The sequence below is a fragment of the Mobula hypostoma genome, chromosome 12 (assembly GCF_963921235.1).
Source record: "Mobula hypostoma chromosome 12, sMobHyp1.1, whole genome shotgun sequence".
Lineage (NCBI taxonomy): Eukaryota > Metazoa > Chordata > Chondrichthyes > Myliobatiformes > Myliobatidae > Mobula > Mobula hypostoma.
The window spans coordinates 113002426-113026536 of NC_086108.1; the positions used below are offsets into that span (position 1 = coordinate 113002426).

A 24111-nucleotide genomic window follows, 5' to 3' on the forward strand; every position below is an offset into this window, starting at 1 on the left:
AGTCTAGCATCTTTTTCCTTTCCAAAATGTAACACTTCACACTTGTCGAAATTGAACCCCGGTTGCATAACCAGATGGTCTGCACTTGAAGAGCAGGGATTGCCTTACGCAGTAGGTCCCAGTACTATCACAGTAATGCAGTTAGGTTTAATTACCTTAGGACCTCGTTGACCTCTGTCACCCACTGGGCCAGGTTCACCAGGGGCTCCTCGAGGTCCAGGTTTCCCAGCGACCCCGGTTAGCCCGACATCACCAAGGTCTCCCTGTGGAAATGATATCAGTTCATGAAGAATGCAGTCACATTAGGACCCAAAAAACAGGTTTAACTGAACCAGGGTAAGGAACCGTATCGGTTATAATGTCCCGAGGCAGACCAGAACCCAAAACTGAAAATTTGAAATAAAAAGACAGTGCTGGACATGCATACTCAACAGGTCAGGCAGCATCTGTGGAGAAAGAAACAGTTAATGTTTCAGGTGCAGAAACATTCATCAGAACTTCACCATTGATTGCATGAAAAATAACTCCCCTTTAATGATCTTAAATTGATGATCTCTTGTTGTTAACAAGGTTGGACAGTAGCGCAGTAGGGAGAGCCGCTATCTCATGACTCGAGAGAGCCAAACTCAGTGTGGAGAGTTTTCTCCCTGTGAGCACGTGAGTTTCCCTGGGTGCTCCAGTGCCCTCCCACATCCCACCATTTCCTGATCGGTCAGTGCATCAAAGAATATGGCGAGAAAGCAGGTGTAAGGGGTTGATTGCGATCCAGGAGCGGCCATAATGCAATGGTGGAGCAGACTCGATGGGCTGAAGGGCCTAATTCTGCTCCTTTGTCTTATGGTCTTATGGTGTTATGGGTAGGACAGGTGACGAGGTTCTGCAGAGGGAGTTCAAGGAGTTAAGTGCTTTGTTAAAGGGCAGGACTTCCGGGGTTGTGATCTCAGGATTGCTACCTGTGCCATGTGCTGGTGAGGCCCATGGCACAGGTAGGAAAATTAAATAGTTAATATGCGGCTAAGGAGTTGGTGTAGGAGGAAAGGCATAAGATTTTTGGATTATCGGTCTCTCTTCTAGGGAAGGTGGGACCTGTACAGAAGGGACAGTTTGCACATGAACTGATGGGGTCTAATATCTTTGCAGGAGGGTTTGTTAATGCTGCACGGTGGGGTTTAAACTCGAGTTGCAGGGGGATGGGAACCAGAATGCCAGAACAGATCGTGGAGAGGTTGTGGAGGAGGATGTTGGTAAGACCTCAGACAAAGTTAAAAGGTTGAGCATGGTACAACTAGTGTCCTGAGCTGCCTGTATTTCAATGCAACAGGTATCGTAGGAAAGATGATAATCGTTCTGAAGATGAGGTAGCTGGTTTACAAACAGAGGCAATGTGTAGTGAGGAGAGGCTGTTGATAGGGCAAAATTGCAGTCAACAGGATAAACTGCAATGCAGAAGGCAGATGGAATCAAAATGGGTGAATACAGAACTGAAGGTGTTATATTTGAATGCGCACTGTATATGGAATAGGGTAGACAAACTTGCAGCACAGTTGTAGATTGGCAGGTACGATGTAGGCATCACTGAATCATGGCTGAAAGAAGGTTACAGCTCGGAGCTTGATACACATTGTAGCAAAAGGACAGGCAGGAAGGCAGAGGGGTGGCGATGCTCTGTTGGTGAAAATTGAAATCAGATCATTAGAAAGAGGTGACATAAGGTCAGAAGATGATGAATCATTGTGGATAGAACAAAGAAACTGCAAGGATAAAACACCCTGATGGGAGTTGTATACAGATCCCCAAATAATAGCAAGGACGTGGCCTACAAATTACAACGGGACATAGAAAATGCATGCCAAAAGGGTAATGTTACAATAGTCATGGGGCATTTCAATATGCAGGTAGATTGGGAAAATCAGGTTGGTGCTGGATACCAGAGGGGGAGTTTCTAGAGTGCCTACGAGATGGCTTTTTAGAGCAGTTTGTGGTTGAGCCTAACAGAGGATCAGCTATTCTGGATTGGGTGTTGTGGAGTGAAACAGAACTGATTAGAGAGCTTGAGGTTAAAGAACCCTTATCGGAAAGTGATCATAATATGATTGAATTCACCCTGAAATTTGAGAAGGAGAAGATAAAGACAGATCTATCAGTATTACAGTGGACTAAAGGGAATTATAGAGGCATGAGAAAGGAGATGGCCAGATTGATTGGAAACAAATACTGGGCAGGAATGACAGCAGAGCACCAATGGCTGGAATGTCTGGAAGTGATTCGGAAGGCACAGGACATGTACATCCCAAAGAGCAAGTATTTGAAAGGAAAGATGACACAACCGTGGCTAACAAGACAAGTCAAAGCCAATGTAAAAGCCAAAGAGAATATAATATAGCAACAATTAGTGGGAAGTTAGAGGATCAGGAAGCTTTTAAAAACCAAAAAGGCAACAAAAAAAAACTATTAAGAAAGTAAAGATGGAATATGGAAGTAAGTTAGCAAATAATATTAAAGAGGATATCAAAAGTTTCTTCAGATACATAAAGTGTAAAAGAGGCAAGAGTGGATATGGGACCACTGCAAAATTATGCTAGAGAACAGGAAATGAGGGACAACGAAATGGCAGATGAACTAAATAAGCATTTTGCATCAGTTCATACGGTGGAAGACACTAGCAGTATGGTGGAAGTTTCAGGTGTTGTGGTCATGCATTGTGTGAAGTTACCATAACTAAAGAAAAGGCTCTTGGGAAACTAAAAGGTCTGAAGGTAGTTAAGTCCCCTGGACCAGATGGTGTACACCCTAGAGTTCTGAAAGAGGTGGCTGAACAGGTTGTGTAAGCATTAGTAATGATCTTAAAAGAATCACTAGATTCTAGAATGGTTCTGGAACATGGAAAATTGCAAATATCACTTCACTCTTCAAAATGGAGAGAGGCAGAAGAAAGGAAACTATAGGCTAGTTAGTCTGACCTCAGTGCTTGGGAAGATATTGGAGTTGATCATTAATGATGAGGTCTCACGGTATTTGGAGGCACATGATAAAATAAGCCAGAGTTAACATAGCTTCCTGACAAATCTGTTGGAGTTCTCTGAAGAAATGACAAAGGAGAATCAAGGGATGTTGAGCAATTGGATTTTCAGAAGGTCCTTGACAAGGTATCACACATGAGGCTGCTTAATATGCTACGAGCCCATGGTATTACAGGAAATTTCTAGCAAGGATAAAGCAGTGGCTGCTTTGCAGGAAGCAAAGAGTGGGAATAAAGGGAGCCTTTTCTGGATGGTTGCTGGTGACCAGTGGTGTTCCACAGGGGCCTGTGTTGGGACCAATTCTTTTTCTGTTATACGTCAATGATTTGGATGATAGAATTGATGGTTTTGTTGCAAAGTTTGCAGACAATATGAAGACAGACGGAGGGGCAGGTAGTTTTGAGGAAGAAGAGAGCCTACAGAGGGACTTAGACAGAAAAGGAGAATGGGAAAAGAAATGGCAGATGGAATACAGTGTCAGGAAGTGTTTGGCCATGCACTTTGGTAGAAGAAATGAAAGAATTGACTATTTTCTAAACAAAGAGAAAGTACAAAAAACTGAGGTGCAAAGGGACTTGGGAATCGTCATGCAGATTCCTAGAAGTTTAATTTGCAGGTTGAACTTGTGGTGAGCAAAGCAATTACAATATTGCCAGTCATTTCAAGAAGATTAGAATATAAAAACAAGGATGTAATGTTGAGTATAAAGTGCTGGTGAGGCCTTATTTGGTGTATTGTGAGCAGTTTTGGGACACTTATAAAGAATGAGCCAAAACTGGAGAGGGTTTGAAGGAGGTTCAAGAAAATTATTCCAAGTTTGAATGGCTCTAGTCCTGTATTTGCTAGAATTCAGAAGACGTCAGTGAAACCTATCGAATGGTGAAAGACCTTGATAGAGTGGACGTGGAGAGGATATTTCCTATGGTGAGAGAGTCTAAGACCAGGGGACACAGACTCAGAACTGATGTGTGTCTTTTTAGAACAGAGATGAGGAGGAATTTCTTTAGCCAGAGAGTGGTGAGTCAATGCAATTCTTTGCCACATGCGGCTGTGGAGGCCAAGTCTTTATGCATATTAAAGGCAGAGTTAATAGATTTTTCATTGGTCAGGGCACGAAGTGACATAGCGAGAATGCAGGAGATTGGGGCTGAAAGGTAAATTGGATCAGCCATGACGAAATGGCGGAGCAGACTCAATGGGCCGAATGGCCTAATTCTGTTCCGCTATCTTATGGTCGTACCACCAGAACAGTCCTGATCTTGTTCATCACCAGTGGAGACTCAATCTTGTTCGTCACCGAACAGGCCCGCCCTCGTTCATCACCGGTACACTCATAACGTCGTTCATCACCAGAACAGTCCTGATCTCTTCCATCTCCAGAACATACCGAATCTCATTCAGCACCAGAACAGTCCTGATCTCATCCACTTGCAGAAAAGTCCCAATGTCGTTCATCACAGGACAGTCCCAACATCGTTTATCACAGGAACAGTCGTAACATCATTCATCACAGGAACAGTCCCAATGTCATTCACCAGCAGAACAGTCCTGACCTTATTCATCTCCAGAACAGTCCCATCCTCGTTCATCACTAGAAGATTTCCAATCTTTGTCATCACCAGAATAGTCCCGATCTCCTTTGTCACCAGAATAAACTTGATGTCATTCATCACCAGTGCAGTCCCAAACTCATTAGTCTCCAAAACAGTCCAGATCTCATTCATCACTAGAACAGTCGCAATTTCACTCATCACAGAACAGTCATGACCTCATTCATCAGAGAACAGTCCTAACCTCATTCATCACAGTACAGTCCTAACCTCATTCATCAGAGAACAGTCCTAACCTCATTCATCACAGAACTTTCCCAAACTCATTCATCACCAAAACTGTCTGATCTCTGTCACCACCAGAATAATCCTGATCACGTTCGTCACCAGAACAGTCCCAGCATCATTCATCACCAGATCAGTCCAGTCCATATTCATCACAGGAACAGTCCCAGCATTTTTTGTTACCAGAACAGTCCTAATCTTGTTCATCTCCAGAACAGTCCTGATATCATTCATCACTAGAACAGTCTCAATCTTTGTCATCACCAGAACAGTACCAACCTCATTCATCACCAGAACAGTCTTGGCCTTGATTCCCTAACATGTATCCCCTCAGCCTTCATTGCTCCTGAAAAAAAATCCCATTTTTCTCCAACCTTTCATAAAGCTCATGCTCTTTAATCAAGGGAGCAGTCTGGTTAACCTCTTCTGCAGGTTTGACATCCTTCCGGTAATGGGCAACCATAACTGTATGCAACGCTCCAGTTGTACATAACGAGTGTTCTATAAGGCTGCAATGTAGCTTTCTGCTGATGAGCACCTTACTGAGGGTTCAGCAGTGGAAAGGGTGAGAAGCTTCGGCTTTGTGTGTGTCAACATCTCAGGGGATCCGTCCTGTGCCCACCATACTGATGCAGTCAGGACAAAGCCATACCAGTTGTACACTTCATTGGGAGTTTAAGACGGTTTGGTGCGACATTAAAGCAGATGGCAACAGGTATCCCGTGGAGAGCATTCTGACTGGTTGTATCTCAGTCTGGAGGCTCCAGTGACCAGGAGCAAAACAGCCAGTAGACGGTTGTGGAGTAAGCCAGCTCCAACTCAGACACAACCCTCCTCACGTTCGAGGACATCTTCAAAAGGTTGAGTCTGAGGAAGGCTGCATCCATCATGAAGAAACCTCAGCACCCAGGGCATGCCCTCTTCTTATTACTACCATCAAGCACGAGGCACAGGAGCCTAAATACCCACACTCAACATTTCAGGAACAATTTCTTCCCCTCTGCTATCTGAATGCTAAATGGACAATGAGCCCATGAACTCAAGCTCACCATTCCTCTATTTGCACAATTTATTTATTTTGTAATTTATAGTAGTTTTTCATATGTGGCACAGGAGCAGAATTCGGCCACTCGGCCCATCGAGTCTGCTCTGCCATTTTGTCATGGCTGATCTATTTCCCTGCCCTGTACTGCTGTTGCAACAGGACAATTTCACGCCATTGATAATAAACCTGATTCTGATGCCCCCTGGACACAGCTTATCACCTTGAATTATCAGGCTGATACCTTGGCTGCTCTGCTGAAAGTCGGAATGGAGATATGAAGCATGGGATTTACTTACAGGTGGCCCACGGCTTCCAGCCAGTCCGGGTTTTCCAGCATTCCCGGGATTTCCTCTTGGCCCAGGGTATCCAACTGCTCCTTTAGTACCAGGTGGTCCGGTGATTCCCTGTACGACGAGTCAATAAAATAGCAACGTGTAGAGCATGGGATTGGTGGCAGATCTGTCATTCATTTCACTGAGAAGGGGTGGGTTTAATTCAAAGTTCAAGGTTCAGAGTAAAAGCTGTTATCAAAGAACGCACTGTATATTACCATAAACTACTTTGACATTCTACACAATCTGGAAAGCTCACCAACGCCTTTATTTTCTGAGGACGCTGAAGAGAACTGGACTCTGCATATCTATACTCACGTCATTCTACAGATGTGTGGTAGAGAGCATCCCAACAAGCTGGGTCCTTGCATGGTACAGAAACTGTGCTGCAGTGGACAGGAAGGCTCTACAGTGGGTAGTCTAATTGCCCAATGCATCACGGGCACCAGCCTACCCACCATCAAAGCATCAAGGAGATATATACAGAAAGGTGCAGCCACCCTCTCACAGACTGTTTGTCCCACTCCCATCAGGGAAGAGGCTACGTAGGACCACCTGACTCAAAAGTAGTTACTTTCCCCAAGCAGTAAGGCTGATCAACACCTCCACCCACTAACCCACCCCTCCACACCTCCCAACCACCCCTACTGTCAGTCAGCTTATGTACAGACCCTCCTGTGCCTCGTGTCACTTTATGGACAGACAATCAATCTATGGAGATAAGTTATTTTATGTGTTTATAGTTATTGTGTTTTATTATTATTATTAGTGTGTTCTTTATCCTGTTGTGTTTTTTGCGCTGCACTGGATCTGGAATAACAAATATTTAGTTTTCCTTTATATCGTGTACTGGAAATGACATTAAACATTCTTGAAACTTGAATCTTGATTTTCTTGCTGGCATTTATCGGAAGATAAGAAATAGAATAGAATTTGTGAAAACCTACACATAAACAAAGACTGACAAAAAAGCCAACGTGCAAAATACAACAACTTTGCAAGTAAAAAATAAATAATACTGAGAATATGAGTTGTAAAGAGTCCTTAAAAGTGAGTCTGTAGGTTGTGGAATCCGTTCAGAGTCTTGGTGAGTGAAGTTATCCATGCTAGTTCAGGAGCCTGATGGTTGAGGGGTAATATCTGTTCCTGAACCTGGCTTCTGTTCTCCTTCCTAATGGTAGCAGCGTGAAGAGGACGTGGCTCGGATGGATGTGGTCTTTGATGCTGCTATCTTGTTGCTGCATCCACACAGATGTGCTCAGTGCTGTGAGGGTTTTGCCTGTGATGGACTGGGCTGTATCTATCACTTTCAGTTCCATTTCTGGATGGTGGTGTTTCCATTCCAGGCCATGATACAACCAGTCAAGTCTTTGGTGACATGATGAACCTATGCAAACTCCTAATTTCTCCCTGGGTTTCTATGGACTTGAGCTACCTCATAGCTTGCAAAATATATGTCCAGGGTTTTCTGGATGGGTTGATCCTCAGTTGTAAACACAAGAGATTCTGCAGATACTGGAAATCCAGAAAAACTCACACAAAATGCTGGAGGAACTCAGCAGGTCAGGCAGCATCTATGGAGAGGAATAAACAGTTGACGTTTTGGGCTGGAACCTTTCATGAGGATTGGGAAGGAAGGGTGCAGAAGCCAGAATAAGAAGCTGGGGCTGGGGGGAAATTTAAGTGCAGGGTGGAAGATGGAGGCAAAGTTGATGAATGATAAAGATCCTAAGTTGTTCACCTTTTGTCCAAACTTTACTAATATCCTGGCGGGATTGTCTAATATAGCTGTTAGGGAGGGTTTAAACTAAGTTAGCAGGGGGAAGGAAACCAGGGTGTTAGGGTCAAGGAACAGGAAAATAGAAATAAGACAAAGATACTGTGCAGCAAAGATGGCAAGAAGGACAGGCAGGTGAATAGACAGGATAATTTGCTGTGTGATAGAAATATAGCAAAATCGGTAACAGATACTGATCTAAATGTACTGTACTTAAATGCACTCAGCATTAGAAATAAAGTGGATGACCTTGTTGTACAGCTACAGGTTAAAAGATATGACATTGTGGCCATCACCGAGTCATGGCTAAATGATGGATGTGATTGGGAGCTGATTGTCCAAGGATACACAGTGTATAGGAAAGATAGGAAGGTAGGTAAAGGGAGTGGCGTGGCGCTGATGGTAAGCAACGATATCAAATCACTAGAAAGAAGGGACATAGGATCAGAAGAGTTAGAATCCTTATGGGTCGAGTTAAGAAATGGCAAGGGTAAAAAGACACTAATAGCAGTTATATACAGGCCTCCAAACAGCAGCCAGGATGTGGACTACAAGTTACAGCTGGAAATAGAAAAAGCGTATCAGAAGGAAAATGTCAAGATAATTAAGGGGGATTTGAATATGAAAGTGGATTGGGAAAGTCAGGAAGGTACTGGATCTCAGGAGAGGGAGTTTGTAGAATGTCTACAGGATGGCTTTTTGGAGCAGCTTGTCCATAAGCCCACCAGGGAACCGGCTGTTTTGGATTGGGTGCTGTGTAATGAACCTGAGGCGATTAGGGAGCTGGAGGTAATGGAACCTCTTGGAAGTAGTGATCATAATATGATTGAGTTCAGTTTCAAATTTGAAAAGGAGAAGCTGGTATCAGGTGTATCGATATTTCAGTGGAACAAAGGAAATTACAGTGGTATGAGAGAGGAACTGGCCCAAGTCGATTGGAAAAGTAAGCTAGATGGAGGGATGGTAGAGCAGAATTGGATGAAATTCCTACAAGAAATAAAGAAAGTGCAGGAAAAATATATTCCAAGAAAAAAGAAAATCATGAATGGAAAAATGGCACCAATGTGGCTAACAAGAGAGGTTAAGGCTAAAATAAAAGCAAAAGAGACAGCGTACAAGGAAGCAAATTTAGTGGGAAAACTGAGGACTGGACGACTTTTAAAAACTTACAGAAGGAAACTAAGAAAGTCATTAGGAAAGAAAAGATGAATTATGAAAGGAAGTTGACAATTAACATAAAAAAAGATACTAAAAGTTGTTTTAAAATATACAAAGAGTAAAAGAGTGACACGGGTAGATATAGGACCAATTGAAAATGATGCTGGAGAAATTATAACGGGCAACAAAGAGATGGCAGAGGAACTAAATGAGTATTTTGCATCAGTCTTCACAGTGGAAGACATTAGCAACATACCTGATAGCCAGAGGTCTCAGGGAATAGAATTAGGTGCAGTCAAGATTACTAGAGAGAAAGTGCTTGGGAAGCTAAATGGACTAAGAATAGATAAGTCTCCCGGACCAGGTGAGGTGCACCCACGAGTTCTGAAGGAGGTGGCTTTGGAGATTGTGGAAGTATTGGAAATAATCTTCCAAGAATCAATAGACTCTGGCATGGTTCCGGAGGACTGGAAGGTCGCAAATGTAGTTCAGCTGTTTAAGAAAGGAGGGAGTCAGCAAAAAGAAAATGACAGACCTATTAGTCTGACATCGGTAGTTGGAAAGTTTTTGGAGTCGATCCTCAAGGACGAGGTTATGAAATACCTCGAGGTGCATGACAAGATAGCCCCAAGCCAGCATGGTTTCATGAAGGGAAGATCCTGCCTCACCAACCTATTGGAATTTTTTGAGGTAATCTCAAATAAGATTGACAAGGGAGAGGCTGTGGATGTTTTGTATTTGGATTTTCAAAAGGCCTTCGATAAGGTGCCACATAAGAGGCTGCTTAATAAGATGAGAGCCCATGGAATTACAGGAAAGATATTGGAATGAGTGGAGCATTGGCTGATAGGCAGAAAGCAAAGGGTGGGAATAAAGGGACCCCATTCTGATTGGTTGCCGGTTACTAGTGGTGGTCCACAGGGGTTGGTGTTGGGGCCGCTTCTGTTTACCATGTATATCGATGATTTAGATTATGGATTAAATTGTTTTGCGGCTAAGTTTGCGGATGACACCAAGATAGGTGGAGGAGTAGGAAGTGTTGAAGAAACAGAGGTTGCAGAGAGACTTGGTCAGTTTAGGAGAGTGGGCAAAGAAATGGCAGATGAGATACAACGTTGAGAAATGTACGGTTGTACATTTTGGAAGATGAAATAATCAGGCAGATTATTATTTAGATGGGGAGAAAATTCAAAAATCAGAAGTGCAAAGGGGCTTGGGGGTCCTCGTGCAGGATACCCTAAAGGTTAACCACCAGGTTGGATCGGCAGTAAGGAAAGCGAATGCTATGTTGGCATTCATTTCAAGAGGAATAGTGTATAAGAGTAAGGCGGTGTTGATGAGGCTCTATGGGGCACTGGTGAGACCTCATTTGGAATACTGTGTGCAGTTTTGGGTCCCCTATCTTAGAAGGGATGTTCTGATGTTAGAGGGAGTTCAGAGAAGATTTACGAGGATGATTCCTGGAATGCAGGGGCTAACATATGAGGAGCGTTTGTCAGCTCTTGGACTGCATTCATGAGAGTATAGAAGAACGAGAGGGGATCTCATAGAAACATTTTCGAATGTTGAAAGGGTTAGACAGAGTAGATGTGGAAAGGTTGTTTCCCTTGGTGGGTGAGTCTAGGACAAGAGGCCACAGTCTTAGAATTAGAGGGTACCCATTTAAAACAGAGATGAGGAGAAATTGTTTTTAGCCAGAGGGTCATGGATTTATGGAATTCGTTGCCAGATACAGCTGTGGAGGCCTGATCATTGAGGGTGTTTAAGGAGGAGATTGATAGATATCTAATTAGTCAGGGTATCAAGGGATTTGGAGAAAAAGCCGGAAATTGGAACTAGATGGGAGAATAGTTTAGCTCATGGTGGAGTGGTGGAGCAGACTCGATGGGCCAAATAGCCTAATTCTGCTCTTTTGTCTTGTGATTTACAGCATGAGGAAAGTTATCGTCCTAAATTGTTGTGTAAGATAGGACCCAGTGTCTACTTCCCTGAATGGTAGGAGAGACAGAGATAGCTAAGGTTGGTGGAAACTGAGTGAAACAGGAGTAAAATCAAATACAGAAGAGGCCATGCCCTCTTCTTGCTACTGCCATCAGGAAAGAGATATAAGAGCATGAGGTCCCACGTCACCAGGTTCAGGAACAGTTGTTACCCACAACCAGTACTCTCCTGAACCAGCAGAGATAACTTCACTCAACTCAACTCTGAACGGATTCTTCCACCTATGGGTTCACTTTCAAGGACCCTACAACTAATATTCTCAGTATTATTTACTTACTTTTTTATTATTTGTACAATTTTTCTTCTTTTGCATAACAATTGTTTGTCAATTTTTGTTTACATGTGGTTTTTCAAAATTCTACCGTATTTCTTTATTTTCCTGTAAATGCCTGCAAGAAAATGGATCTCAAGGTTGTACATAGTGACATATATGTACTTTTGATTAAAAAAGTGTGGCGCGTGGCCAGGTGGTTAAGGCATTGGTCTAGTGATCTGAAGGTCGCGAGTTCGAGCTTCAGCTGAGGCAGCGTGTTGTGTCCTTGAGCAAGGCACTTAACCACACATTGCTCGGTGATGACAAGCTGTATCGGCCCTAGTGCCCTTCCCTTGGACAACGTTGGTGGCGTGGAGAGGGGAGACTTGCAGCATGGGCAATTGTCAGTCTTCCATACAACCTTGCCCGGCCTGTGCACTGGAAACCTTCCAAGGAACAAATCCATGGTCTCACGAAACTAACAGATGCCTATAATAATATAATAAAACATTTAAAAAAATTACTTTGAACTTTGAACCAAGAGAGGGAAAGGAGCTGCGGACTAAGAGAGCTAAGGCTTCTGATAGAGAAGGCAGGGAGTTAGGGAGGTAAGGATCTGAGGCTTCTGATAGAGAAGATGTGGAAGGTTGTGACTTTGAACGAGCCACAGAGTGATGGGACTGTAGACACAACAGCTTTGGGAACATCAAGCTTTTCAGATTTCCTTATCACGTGTACATCAAAACACACAGTGAAACGCGTTATTTGTGTTAACAACCAACACACGGAAGGATGTGCTGGGGGCAGCCCGCAAGTGTTACCACACATTCCGCCACCAACACAGCATGCTCACAACGTTCAGCAGAACAACACAGAACACAACAAAACAGAACAGAACAAGCGACAAAGCAACAACATCAAAACAAAACCCCCTTCCTTTCATATTCATAGGAACAAATATAGCACAGTGGACGATTGAATACAATTTGAGTGAGTAAATTTGCAGTCTACTTCAATATATTCAGTAGTTCCATCGAATTACAGATGGAGGACATCTTAACTGTGGAAAACCATCAACGACCATAGTTGAGGGGAAGTAATTCACATGAAGGATTTCAAAGCTTTAGAGGAGAGAAACCCTGAACAAATTTGACTTTGATCATGTTTGATGTACTTACTTGTTTTCAATTGTTTTAAGAACATAGAACAGTACAGGCCCTTCAGCCCACAATGTTGTGCCGACCTTTTAACCTACTCTAAGATCAATCTAACCCTGCCCTCCAGCATAACCCTCCATTTTTCTATCATTCTTGAGCCTATCTAAGAGTTTCTTAAATGTCACTAAATGTGTCTGCCTCTCCCACCACTCCTGGCAGAGTGTCCCATGCACCCTCCACTCTGTGTAAAAAACCTACCCTGACATCCCCCCATGTTTTCCTCCAAACACCTTAAAATTATGATTAGATTAGATTAGATTAGATTCAACTTTATTGTCATTGTGCCGAGTACAGATACAAAGCCAATGAAATGCAGTTAGCGTCTGACTAGAAATGCAAAGAAAAGTGTTAATTCCAAAATAACTGGGAATGAAAAGTAAGTGCTACAGCACACAAATATAAAAGTACTGAGACAGTACAATACGGATGCAATACTGCTTAGCACTGTGATGTGAGGTTCAGCAGTGTCACAGCCTCAGGGAAGAAGCTCTTCCTGTGTCTGCTGGTGTGGGAGCGGAGGCTCCTGTAGTGTCTACCGGATGGGAGGAGAATGAAAGGTCCATGGTTAGGGTGAGATGCATCCTTGATTATGCTTTTCGCCCTGCCCAGGCAGTGTTTATGGTAGATGTTCTCAATGGTGGGCAATTGGGTGCCGATAATCCGCTGGGCAGTTTTCACCACACGCTGGAGTGCTTTGAGCTCCGATACGGGACAGTTGCCATACCACATGCACCTTTGTATGAGCCATTTCCACCATGGGGAAAAAGTCTCTGACTGTCCACTCTACCGATGCCTCTTATCATCTCGTTCACCTCTCCTCTCATCCTCCATCACTCCAAAGAGTAAAGCTCTAGCTCACTCAATCTGCCTTTCTCTAATCCAAGAAGCATACTGGTAAATCTCCTCTGCACCCTCTCTAAAGCTTCCACATCCTTTCTATAATGTGGCGACCAGAACTGTTTTCTGTGAATATTGGGCTGAGGAGTGACCTGGTAGAAACTCATAAAATAATGAGTGATATCAATAGGGTAGACATTCAGATTATAGAGTGGAAATGACAAATACGGGAGGGCATTCTACAGGTTTAAGGTGAGTTGGGGAAAGTTTAAAGGAGATGAGAGGGACACATTATTTTATAGAGTGGTGGGTGTCTGGTACAAGTTGCCGGGGTGGTAGTTGAAGAAGATACATTTGCAACATTGAAGAGTCTTTTAGACAGGCAAATGAACAGACAAGGAATGGAAGGGTAGGGATCATGTGTTGGCTGTTAGATGGTTAGGTTGGCATCAGACATTGTGGACCAAAGTGCTGTTCCTGCGCTGCACTGTTCTGAATGTCAAGCTGAACTATCTGCAATCTACACTGGTCTCACCCTGGGGGTTTCGATGTAGGACAGTTAACACAGCCTCATTCTCAGTGTACATGAGATTGACCCACGGTTATGTTTGTTTCCAAAGCAGCTCTCTCAAGGAGCTCGCACTGCGAGTAGGATGCAGTTCTCCTCCTTCAGCATCTGTTCCTACAGTTGTCTTCTCACGGTGTCTGCTGGTTTTGAAACTGATGATCTATGGCTGACTCTTGTATCTATCACCGCCCCACATCACATCAGGCAGAAGATACAAAAGCCTGAAAGCACTTACCACCAGGCTCAGTGGCAACTTGCTGTTGTAAGACTATTGAACAGTTCCCTAGTACAATGAAATAGACGCTTCACCTCACAACCTACCTTGTTATGATCTTGCACCTTGTTGTCTACCTGTACTAAACTTTCTCTGTAGCTGTAACACTTTATTCTGCACTCTGTTATTGTTTTCCCTTGTTCTACCTCAATGCACTGTGTAATGAATTGATTTGTAGGGATGCTATGCTGTACAGCAGGGGTCCCCAACCCTTTTTGCACTGCGGACCGGTTTCATATTGACAATATTCTTGCGGACTGGCCGACCCGGATGGGAGGGGGGGTAGGGTTGCCAATGAACAAGAGTAGCAGTCAAGTACGTTGTGTTTACCCCGAGAAAGACTACCATGACCATGAAGCCTTATGCGGGCACCTGTGTGCACATGTGTGTACGTACCGATTTTTTTTCTGCAAATCGTTTTTGGTGATTCTGTTTGGGGGTCGGGTGTTAATCATGACCGGAATATAGGTGATAAGTGGCTAATACACTAAATTTCTTTTCTAAAAGGGTTTATCTAACGAATTTAATATTAAACACACAGCGCATATTTTCCTCGCATGAATATAGTGATGTCAATTATCAGGGGAGGACGGGGGAGCTTGAAGTAAGTGTTGAACGAACTTCCAGTAGAAGTGGTAGAGGCAGGTTCGATATTATCATCTAAAGAAAAGCTGGATAGGTATATGGACAGGAAAGGAATGGAGGGGTATGGGCTGAGTGCAGGTCGGTAGGACTAGGTGAGAGTAGCGTTCGAAATGGACTAGAAGGGCCGAGATGGCCTGTTTCCCTGCTGTAATTGTTATATGGTTACATAGGTCACTTATAAGTCAATAGCATCATAACATTTTAAGTAACGTTTGGATATTAAACACACAACACATATTTTCCTCATATGAACATATAAAATCATTGCAACACACCAATATCGCTGAATCAGTGGGAGCCCTGGGCTTGTTTCCTTGCAATAAGACGGTCCTATTGAGGGGTGATGGGAGACAGCGATACTCGAAGGGGGTTCCTTATGTCCAGTCTATTCCGCAATTTAGTTTTCGTTGCATTCATTGCAGAGATATGTTGGAAATGGAAGCAACATTTTCAGTGCTTTTGTGGCTATCTCAGGATATTTAGCCTTGACTTTGATCCAGAATGCCGGCAGAGATGTTATGTCAAACATACTTTTCAGCCCATCATCATTTGCAAGCTCGAGGAGTTGATCTCCTTCCCGTGCTGACATGGATGGCGCGTGCGTAATGACCTTGTGTGCGTTCAAGCTCAACAGTGGGCGTGATAGGGAATGAGGAAAGGTGCAGCTGACTCCTATCGCCAAATCATATCGTTTCCTCGCGGCCCGGTAGCACATGCTTTGCAGCCAGGTACCTGTCCACGGCCCAGTGGTTGGGGACTGCTGCTGTATAGTACCTTGTTACAAGTGACAACAGTACACTAATAATATTAATAATGGTGACAATCTCCCTCTTCGTGCTTTCTTGCTAACCTGCTTCTCCCTAGGACAGTGACTGGGGGCCAGTCAGAGAGAGTTGATAGGAGGCATAGATCGAGGGGCGGGCTAGAACCTTTTTCCCGAGGCATAAATGGCTAATACAGGGGGCATAATTTCAAGGTGATTGGAGGAAAGTACGGGGGCAGAGTGTCGAGGGATGATTATTTTTAAACACAGAGACTGGGGGAGTGTGTGGAATACCCTACTAGGGGTGGTAGAGGCAGATACATTAGGGACATTTAAGAAACTCTTTAAAGAGGCACATGGATGATAAAAAATGGAGGGTTATGTGGGAAGGAAGAGTTAGATTGATTTTAGAGTCAGCTAATAGGTCAGCACATCCTTGTGGGCTGAAGGCCTATACTGTGCTGTAATGTTCTATGTTTAATGTAACACAGTGAAATGTGTCACTCGTGCCAACAACACACTGAGGATATGCTGGGGGCATCGTATCAGTGTCGCTACTCTTCCAACGCCAGTGCAGCATGCCCACAACTTACCAACCCTAACCTGTACATCGTTGAGATGTGGAATGAAACCAAAGCACCCAGAGAAAACCCACACGGTCACGGGAAGAACGCACTAACCTCTTCCAAACAGCGGCAGAATTGAACCCAGGTCAGAGGTGCTATAAAGCGTTGTGCTAACCGTTACACTACCGGGCTGTCCTCAGATGCTCTCAAGTACACACAGATGAAGTGAGGGTTACTCACCGGTAAACCTGGTGATCCCGTCTCGCCATGATTGCCTTTTGCTCCTTTTAATCCCTGTCAACATGAAAGTTCTGAACTCAGATTTACTGACATGTAGGGCACCGTGCTCAATCCAGTGCTCTGTAATTGGACAGAGTCCATCACAACATGACGTGTTCTGCCATTAATCCTGTACCCTGCCTTCAGATGTGATCTTCCAGAGTGAATCACCTCACACTTCTCCAGAGTGAACTCTATCTTGCAAGTGTTGATTGGGAAGAGTTCCAGGGTTTAGATCTTAAGACATAGGAGCAGAATTAGGCTATTTAGGTCTTTGCCATTTCATCATAGCTGATCCATTTTCCTCCCAACCCCATTCTCCTACCTTTTCCCTGTAACTGTTTACTAATCAGCTGACCAACCCTAACCGTCCCATGGTCTATCAGCTCTGCTTGAAGTACACCCAGAGACCTGGCCTCCACAGCTGTCTAGAGCGACAAATTCTGCAGATTCACCACCCTCTGGCTAAAGAAATTGCTCTTGCACTCTGTTCTAAATGGACATCCCTTTATCCTGAGGCTGTGCCCACTGATCCAGACTCCCCCACCATAGGAAACATCCTCTCCATGTCCACTCCATCTCAGCCTTGCAATATTCGATAGGTTTCAATGAGATACTCCCTCATTCTTCTAAATTCCAGTCAGTACAGGTCCAGAGGCACCAATCACTCTTCATATGATAACCACTTCATTCCGAGAATAATTTTTGTGAACATCCTCTGAACCCTTTCCAATGTTTGCCAGATTCCTCAACATCCTTGTTTTTATATTCTAATCCTTTCAAAAATGAATGCTCACATTTCATTTGCCTTTCTCACCAATGACCCAACCTGCAAATTATCCATTAGGGAATGATACACAAGGACTCCCAAGTCCCTTTGTGCATCAGATTTCTAAACTTGCTCCCCATTTATAAACTAATCTACCCTCTTATTCCAATCAAAGTGCATGGCCATATACACCCCAACATTATATTCCATCTGCCACTTCTTTGCCCATTCTCCTAATCTGTCACAGTCCTTCTGCAGTCTCCCTGTTTCCTCAACACTACCTGCCCCATCAATTCCATCATCCAAATCATTGACATACAATCTAAAAAGGATCGGTCCCAACACAGACCCCTGTGGAACACCACTAGTCACCGGCAGACAGCCAGAAGAGGCTTCCTTAATTCCCACTCTTTGCCTCCTCTCAGTCAGTTAATGCTCTTTCCATGCTAGTATCTTTCCTATAATACCACGGGTCTTATCTTGTTAAGCAGCCTCATGTGTGGCAACACACACAAAATGCTGGTGGAATGTAGCAGGCCGGACAGCATCTATAGGAACAAGTACAGTCGACATTTTGGGCCGAGACCCTCCGTCAGGAACTGAAAGAAGAGATAGTAAGAGATTTGAAAGTGGGAGGGGGAGGGGGAGATCCAAAATGAAAGGAGAAGACAGGAGGGGGAGGGATAGAGCTAAGAGCTGGAAAATTGATTGGCAAAAGGGATACAAGACTGGAGAAGGGAGAGGATCATGGGAGGGGAGGCCTCGGGAGCAAGAAAGAAAGGGTCTCAGCCCGAAACGTCGACTGTACTTCTTCCTGTAGATGCTGCCTGGCCTGCTGCGTTCCACCAGCATTTTGTGTGTGTTGCTTGAATTTCCAGCATCTGCAGACTTCCTCGTGTTTGTGTCATGTGTGGCACATTGTCAAAGACGTTCTGAAAATCCAAGTACACACCATCCACTGATTGTCCTTTGTCTATCCTCAAAGAATTCCAACAAATTGGTCAGAAAGGAAACCATGCTGACTATGGCCTAGTTCATCATATACTTCCAAGTACCTCCAAACCTCATCTTTAAAAATTGACTCCAACATCTTTGCAACCACTGGGGTCAGGCTAACTGGCCAATAATTTATCTTCTTTTGCTTCCCTCCTCTTGAAGAGTATTGTGACATATGCAATTTTCCAGTCCCCTAGCACCATGCCAGAATCCAATGAAAGATCATTACTAATGCTTCCAAAGTCTCTTCAACTACCTCTTTTAGAACACAGGTGTAGTCCATCTGCTCCAGCTGGGTTATCTACCTTCAGAACTTCCAATTTCCCAAGTATCTTCTCCTTAGTAATAGCAACAGCACTCACATCTGCCCCCCGACACTCTCACATTTCTGGCATTACGTTCGTGTCTTCCACAGTGAAGACTGATGCAAAATACTTACTGAGTTCATCTGTCATTTCCTTGTCTCCCATTACTACCGCTTCAGTGTCCAATATCTACTCTTGCCTCTCTTTTACTCTATATATCTGAAATTTTTTTTGACATTATCAGCTTCATATTTCATCTTTTCCCTCCCTATGGATTATTTAGACCATAACACCAGAAGACATAGGAACAGAATTAGGCCATTCGGCCCATTGAGTCTGCTCTGCCATTCCATCATGGCTGATCCTGGATCCCACTTAACTCCATACACCTGCCTTCTCGCCATATCCTTTGATGCCCTGACCAATCAGAAAACTATCAACTTCTGCTTCAAATATACGCAAGGACTTAGCCTCCTCCGCAGTCTGTGGCAGAGCATTCCACAGATTCACTACTCTCTGGCTAAAAAAAAGTTCTCCTGTTCTAAAAGGTTATCCCTCAATTTTGAGGCTTTGCCCTCTAGTTCCGCATACCCCCACCAAAGGAAACATCCTCTCCACATCCATCCTATTGAGTCCTTTCAACATCGAATTTGCCTCCTTTACCACAGACTCAACCTGTAAATTAACCTACTGAGAGTCTTGCACAAGGACTCCTGATTTACTCTGACCTCTGATGTTTGAAATTTCTCCCTATTTAGATAATAGTCTGCACTATTGTACCTTTTACCAAAATGCATTATAGTACAAACGTTGTACATTTCTCAACCATGTATTCCATCTTCCACTTTTTTGCCCATTGTTCCAATTCGTCTAAGTCCTGCTGCAATCGCTTGCTTCCTCAGCACTACCTACCCCTCCACTATCTTTGTATCATCCACAAATTCTGTCACACAGCCATCAATTCCATTATCCAAACCATTGACAAATAATGTGAAAAGTAGCAGTCCTAATACTGACCCTGAGGAACACCACTAGTCACCGGCAACCAACCAGAAAAGGCCCCTTTCGTTCCCACTCACTGCCTCCTGCCTGTCAGCCATTCTACTATCCCTGCCAGTACCTTTCAGTTAACACCACAGGATTTTATCTTGTTAAGCACCCTCATGTGTGGCATCTTATCAGATGTCTTCTGAAAATCCAATTAGCTCTCATCCACCGCCTCTTCTTTGTCCACCCTGCTTGTTATTTCCTTGAAGAACTCTAACAAATTTGTCAGGCAAGATTTCCCTTTACAGAAACCATGCTGACTTTGACTTTTTCTATCATTAGTCTGCAGGTACCCTGAAACCTTGTCTTTAATAATAGACTCCAACACTTTCCCAACCACTGAGGTTAGTCTGACTGGCCTATAATTTCCTTTTGCCTTCCTCCCTTCTTAACGAGTGGAGTGACACTTGCAATCTTCCAGTCCTTTGGGATCATGACAGAATCCAGTGATTCTTGAAAGATTATGATCAATGCATCCGTTATCTCTTCAGCAACCTCTCTCAGGACTGTGGGATGTAGTCCTTCTGGTCCAGGTGACTTATCCACATTAAGACTTTTGAGTTTACCTTGCACTTGTTCCATTGTAATAGCGATGGCACTTTCTCCTGCTCCCTGACACTCATGGACCTCTGGCACACTGCTAGTGTCTTCCACAGTGAAGACAGATGCAAAGTACCCATTAAGTACATCTGCCATTTCTTTGTCCCCCATTACTACCTCACCAGCATTATATTCCAGTGGTCCATTATCCACTCTTACCTCCCTTTTTATTTTTTTATAATTGACAAAAAGTTTTGGTATCCTGCTTTATATTATTGGCTAATTTGCCTACATATTTAATCTTTTCCCTTCTTATAGCTTTTTTAGTTGCATTTTTTTGGATTTTAAATGCTTCCTAATCATCCAGCCTCCCACTTACTTTTGCTACCTTATATGTCCTTTCCTTGGCTCTTAAGCAGTCCTTAACTTCCCTTGTCAGCCACAACTGCCTACCCCTGCCATTTGAGAGCTTCTTCCTCTGTGGGACATATCTATCCTGCGCCTTGTAAACTATTCCCAGAAACTTCAGCCATCTCTGCTCTGCCATCATCGCCGCCAGTATCCTCCTCCAATCCACCTGGCTAAGCTCCTCTCTCATGCCTCTGTAATTCCCATTATTCCCTCATGATATTGATACATGTGAGTTATGCTTCTCCCTCTCAAATTGCAGTATGAATTCAATCATATTATGATGACTGCTTCCTAAGGGTTCCTTTACATTAAGCTCTCTAATAAGATCTGGGTTATTACACAACACCCAATCTAAGATAGCCTTTCCTCGATTAGGCTCAAGCACAAGCTGTTCTAAAAAGCCATCTTGTAGGCATTCAACAAATTCCCTCTCTTGCAGTCTGACACCAACCTGATTTTCCCAATCCTCTTGCATATTGACATTCCCCATCACACTTGTGTCATTACCCTTATTACAAGCCTTTTCCAGCTCCCTTTGCAATCTCAACCCCACATCTTGGCTACTATTTGGAGGCCTATTTATGATTCCTATGGTGGTTTTTTAACCTTGCAGTTTCTTAACTCCACTCACAAAGATTCAACATTCTCTGACCCCATGGCAACTCTTTCCAAAGACGTAATTCCATCTCTTACCAAAAGAGTCACACCACCACCTTCCTGCTTGTCCTTTTGATACATAGGATATCCTTTCATGTTAAGCTCCCAACTCTGGCCTTCTTTCAGCCATGACTCAGTGATGCCCACAACATCATACTGACCAATCTCTCATTGTGCCACGAGTTAGTCCACCATATTCCGAATGCTATGTGCATATGAATACAGCACCTTCAGTCCTGCATTCTTCGCCATTTTGAATTTTGCCTCTGTGGTACAATTTAACTCTTTGCTCTGTCTGCATTTGTACCTAATCATTGGCTTGTCCTTCCTTACATTCATGTTACACTCATCATCTACTTGTAAACCTGCTGGCTCATCCTCAGCTCTATTATACTGATTTCCAGTATGATTTAATTGCCTTCTATTCATTTTTAAAAGCTTCGCAATCTTCTAACTTCCCACTAATTTTTGCTTTATTATCTGCCCTCTCTTTTGCTTTTATATTGGCTTTGACTTCACTTGTCAGCTATGGTTGCATCATCCTGCCTTCAGAATACTTCTTGATGTTTGGTATGTATCAATCCAGTGCTCCCAGAAGCTCTAGCCATTGCTGCTCTGCCGTCACCCCTGCTTGTGCCCTCTTCCAATCAATCTTCTTATGCTCTTCTCTCATGCCTCTGTAATTTCCTTTCCTCTGTTGTAATACTGATATACCTGACTTTCGCTTCTCCCACTCAAATTGCAGGGTGAATTCTATCATATTATGATCACTGCCTCCTAAGAGTTCCTTTACCTTAAGCTCCTGATTTAGACCTGGTGACGGTGAATGAACAGGACATCAGTATAACACACTCAAAATTCTGGAGGAACTCAGCAGATCAGGCAGCATCTATGGAAAGGAATAAAGAGTCATTGTGTCAGGCCGAGACCCTTCACTGTCCTGATGAAATATCCGCTGTTTACTCATTTCTATAAATGCTGCCTGACTTGTTGAGTTCCTCCAGCATTTTATGTGTGGTTCTTCACACAAAATGGGGTTCATGTTTGGAATGAGCTGCCAGAAATAGTCATTGACCAATTGAATCTGCTCTGTCCTTCAATCTTGGCTGATTGATTATCCCGCTCTACCTCATTCTCCCTGTGACCTTTGACACCTGACTAATCATGAACCTATCAATGTTCACTTTAAATGTGTCCAATGACTTGGCCACCACGGCCGCAGGTTGCAATGAGTTTCCACAGATTCATCTTCCTCTGGCTAAAGAAATTCCTCCTTATCTCTGTTCTAAAGAAATGTCTTTGTGTCCTGTGCTCCCTGGTCCTGGACTCAGCCACCATTGGAAACATCCTCTCCATATCCACTCTATATAGGCCTTTCAATTTTTGATTGCTTTAGAATTTTGATTCTTCGAAACTCCTGTGAGTAGTGGCCCAGAGCCAACAAACACTCCCCTTTCATTCCTGGGATCATTTTCAATGACCTGCCCTGGACCCTCTCCAATGACAGCACATCTTTTCTTTGATAAGGGGCCCAATACTGCCCACAACATTCCAAGTGCGGTCTGCCCAATGCCATATAAAGCCTCAGTATTACATAATTGCTTTTATATTCTAATCCCCTCAAAATGAATGCTAACATTTCGACTCAACCTGCAAGATAACTCTTCAGGGAATCCTGCACCAGGACTCCTAAGTCCCTTTGCACCTCTGGTTTCTAAATTTCCTTCCCATTTTGAAAATATTCAATACCTTTATTCCTTCTACCAAACTGCATGGCCATACATTTCTCTACACTCTATATCATCTGCCACTTCTTGGCCCAATGCAGCCTTCCTGCTTCCTCAAAATTACTTGCTCCTTCATTTACCTTTGTATTGTCCACAAACTTGGCCACAAAGCCATCAGTTCTGTCATTCAAATCATTAACATGTAGCATAAAATGAAGTGGTCCCAACATGGACCCCCGTGGAACAGCACCAGTCACTGGCAGCCACCCCAAACACGCTGTTTCAAACCCCAGCTCATTTGCTAGAAAGGCTAATTTAACTATTTATTGTACAGGTGAGGGGTTGATTGACCAGATGGAGTTCATGCCATTTTCCCTTTGACCTTTCTAAACATTACTTAAAACATAGTCTGGGTGATGGAGACTGCAGCTCTCAATGGCTTGATGTTGATTGGGGAAATGGCTTTGATGAGGACATTCATCTGTCCATAAGACAGCAAGATTTCCCAGAGGCCAAACTTTTAATCCCACTCCCCATTCCCATATGTCAGCTTGTGGCTTCCATGATGAGGCCACCCTCAGGTTGGAGAGCAAGGTAACCTCCAATCTTAACTGGAACATCAATCTCTCCAAATTCTGGTAATTCCTTTCTCCTCCACACATCTCTCCTTTTCCTTTTCCCATTCTGATTCCCTTCTCTTCTCCTCACCTGGCCATTACATTTCTCTGGTTCCTCTCCTCCTTCCCTTTCTTCCAGGATCGCTCTCCTTTCATAGAAACATAGAAAATAGGTGCAGGAGTAGGCCATTCGACCCTTCGAGCCTGCACCGCCATTTATTATGATCATGGCTGATCATCCAACTCAGAACCCAGCCTTCCCTCCATACCCCCTGACCCCTGTAGCCACAAGGGCCATATCTAACTTCCTTTTAAACATAGCTAATGAACTGGCCTCAACAGTTTGCTGTGGCAGAGAATTCCACAGATTCACCACTCTCTGTGTGAAGAAGTTTTTCCTAACCTCGGTCCTAAAAGGCTTCCCCTCTATCCTCAAACTGTGACCCCTCGTTCTAGACCTCCCCAACATCGG

At 43.6% G+C, this 24111-nt stretch overlaps 1 protein-coding gene across 1 annotated transcript in view; it reads right to left on the reverse strand.

The window, feature by feature from the left end:
* Positions 1 to 24111, reverse strand: part of LOC134355274 (collagen alpha-1(XXIV) chain-like) — a 530134-nt gene that overhangs the window by 81536 nt on the left and 424487 nt on the right. The window contains exons 46-48 of the mRNA XM_063065074.1: positions 16532 to 16585; positions 6197 to 6304; positions 156 to 263 (exon numbers count right to left, since the gene is read on the reverse strand). Of these exons, the coding sequence (XP_062921144.1) occupies positions 156 to 263; positions 6197 to 6304; positions 16532 to 16585 (270 nt within the window). The remainder of the gene's footprint in view (positions 1 to 155; positions 264 to 6196; positions 6305 to 16531; positions 16586 to 24111) is intronic.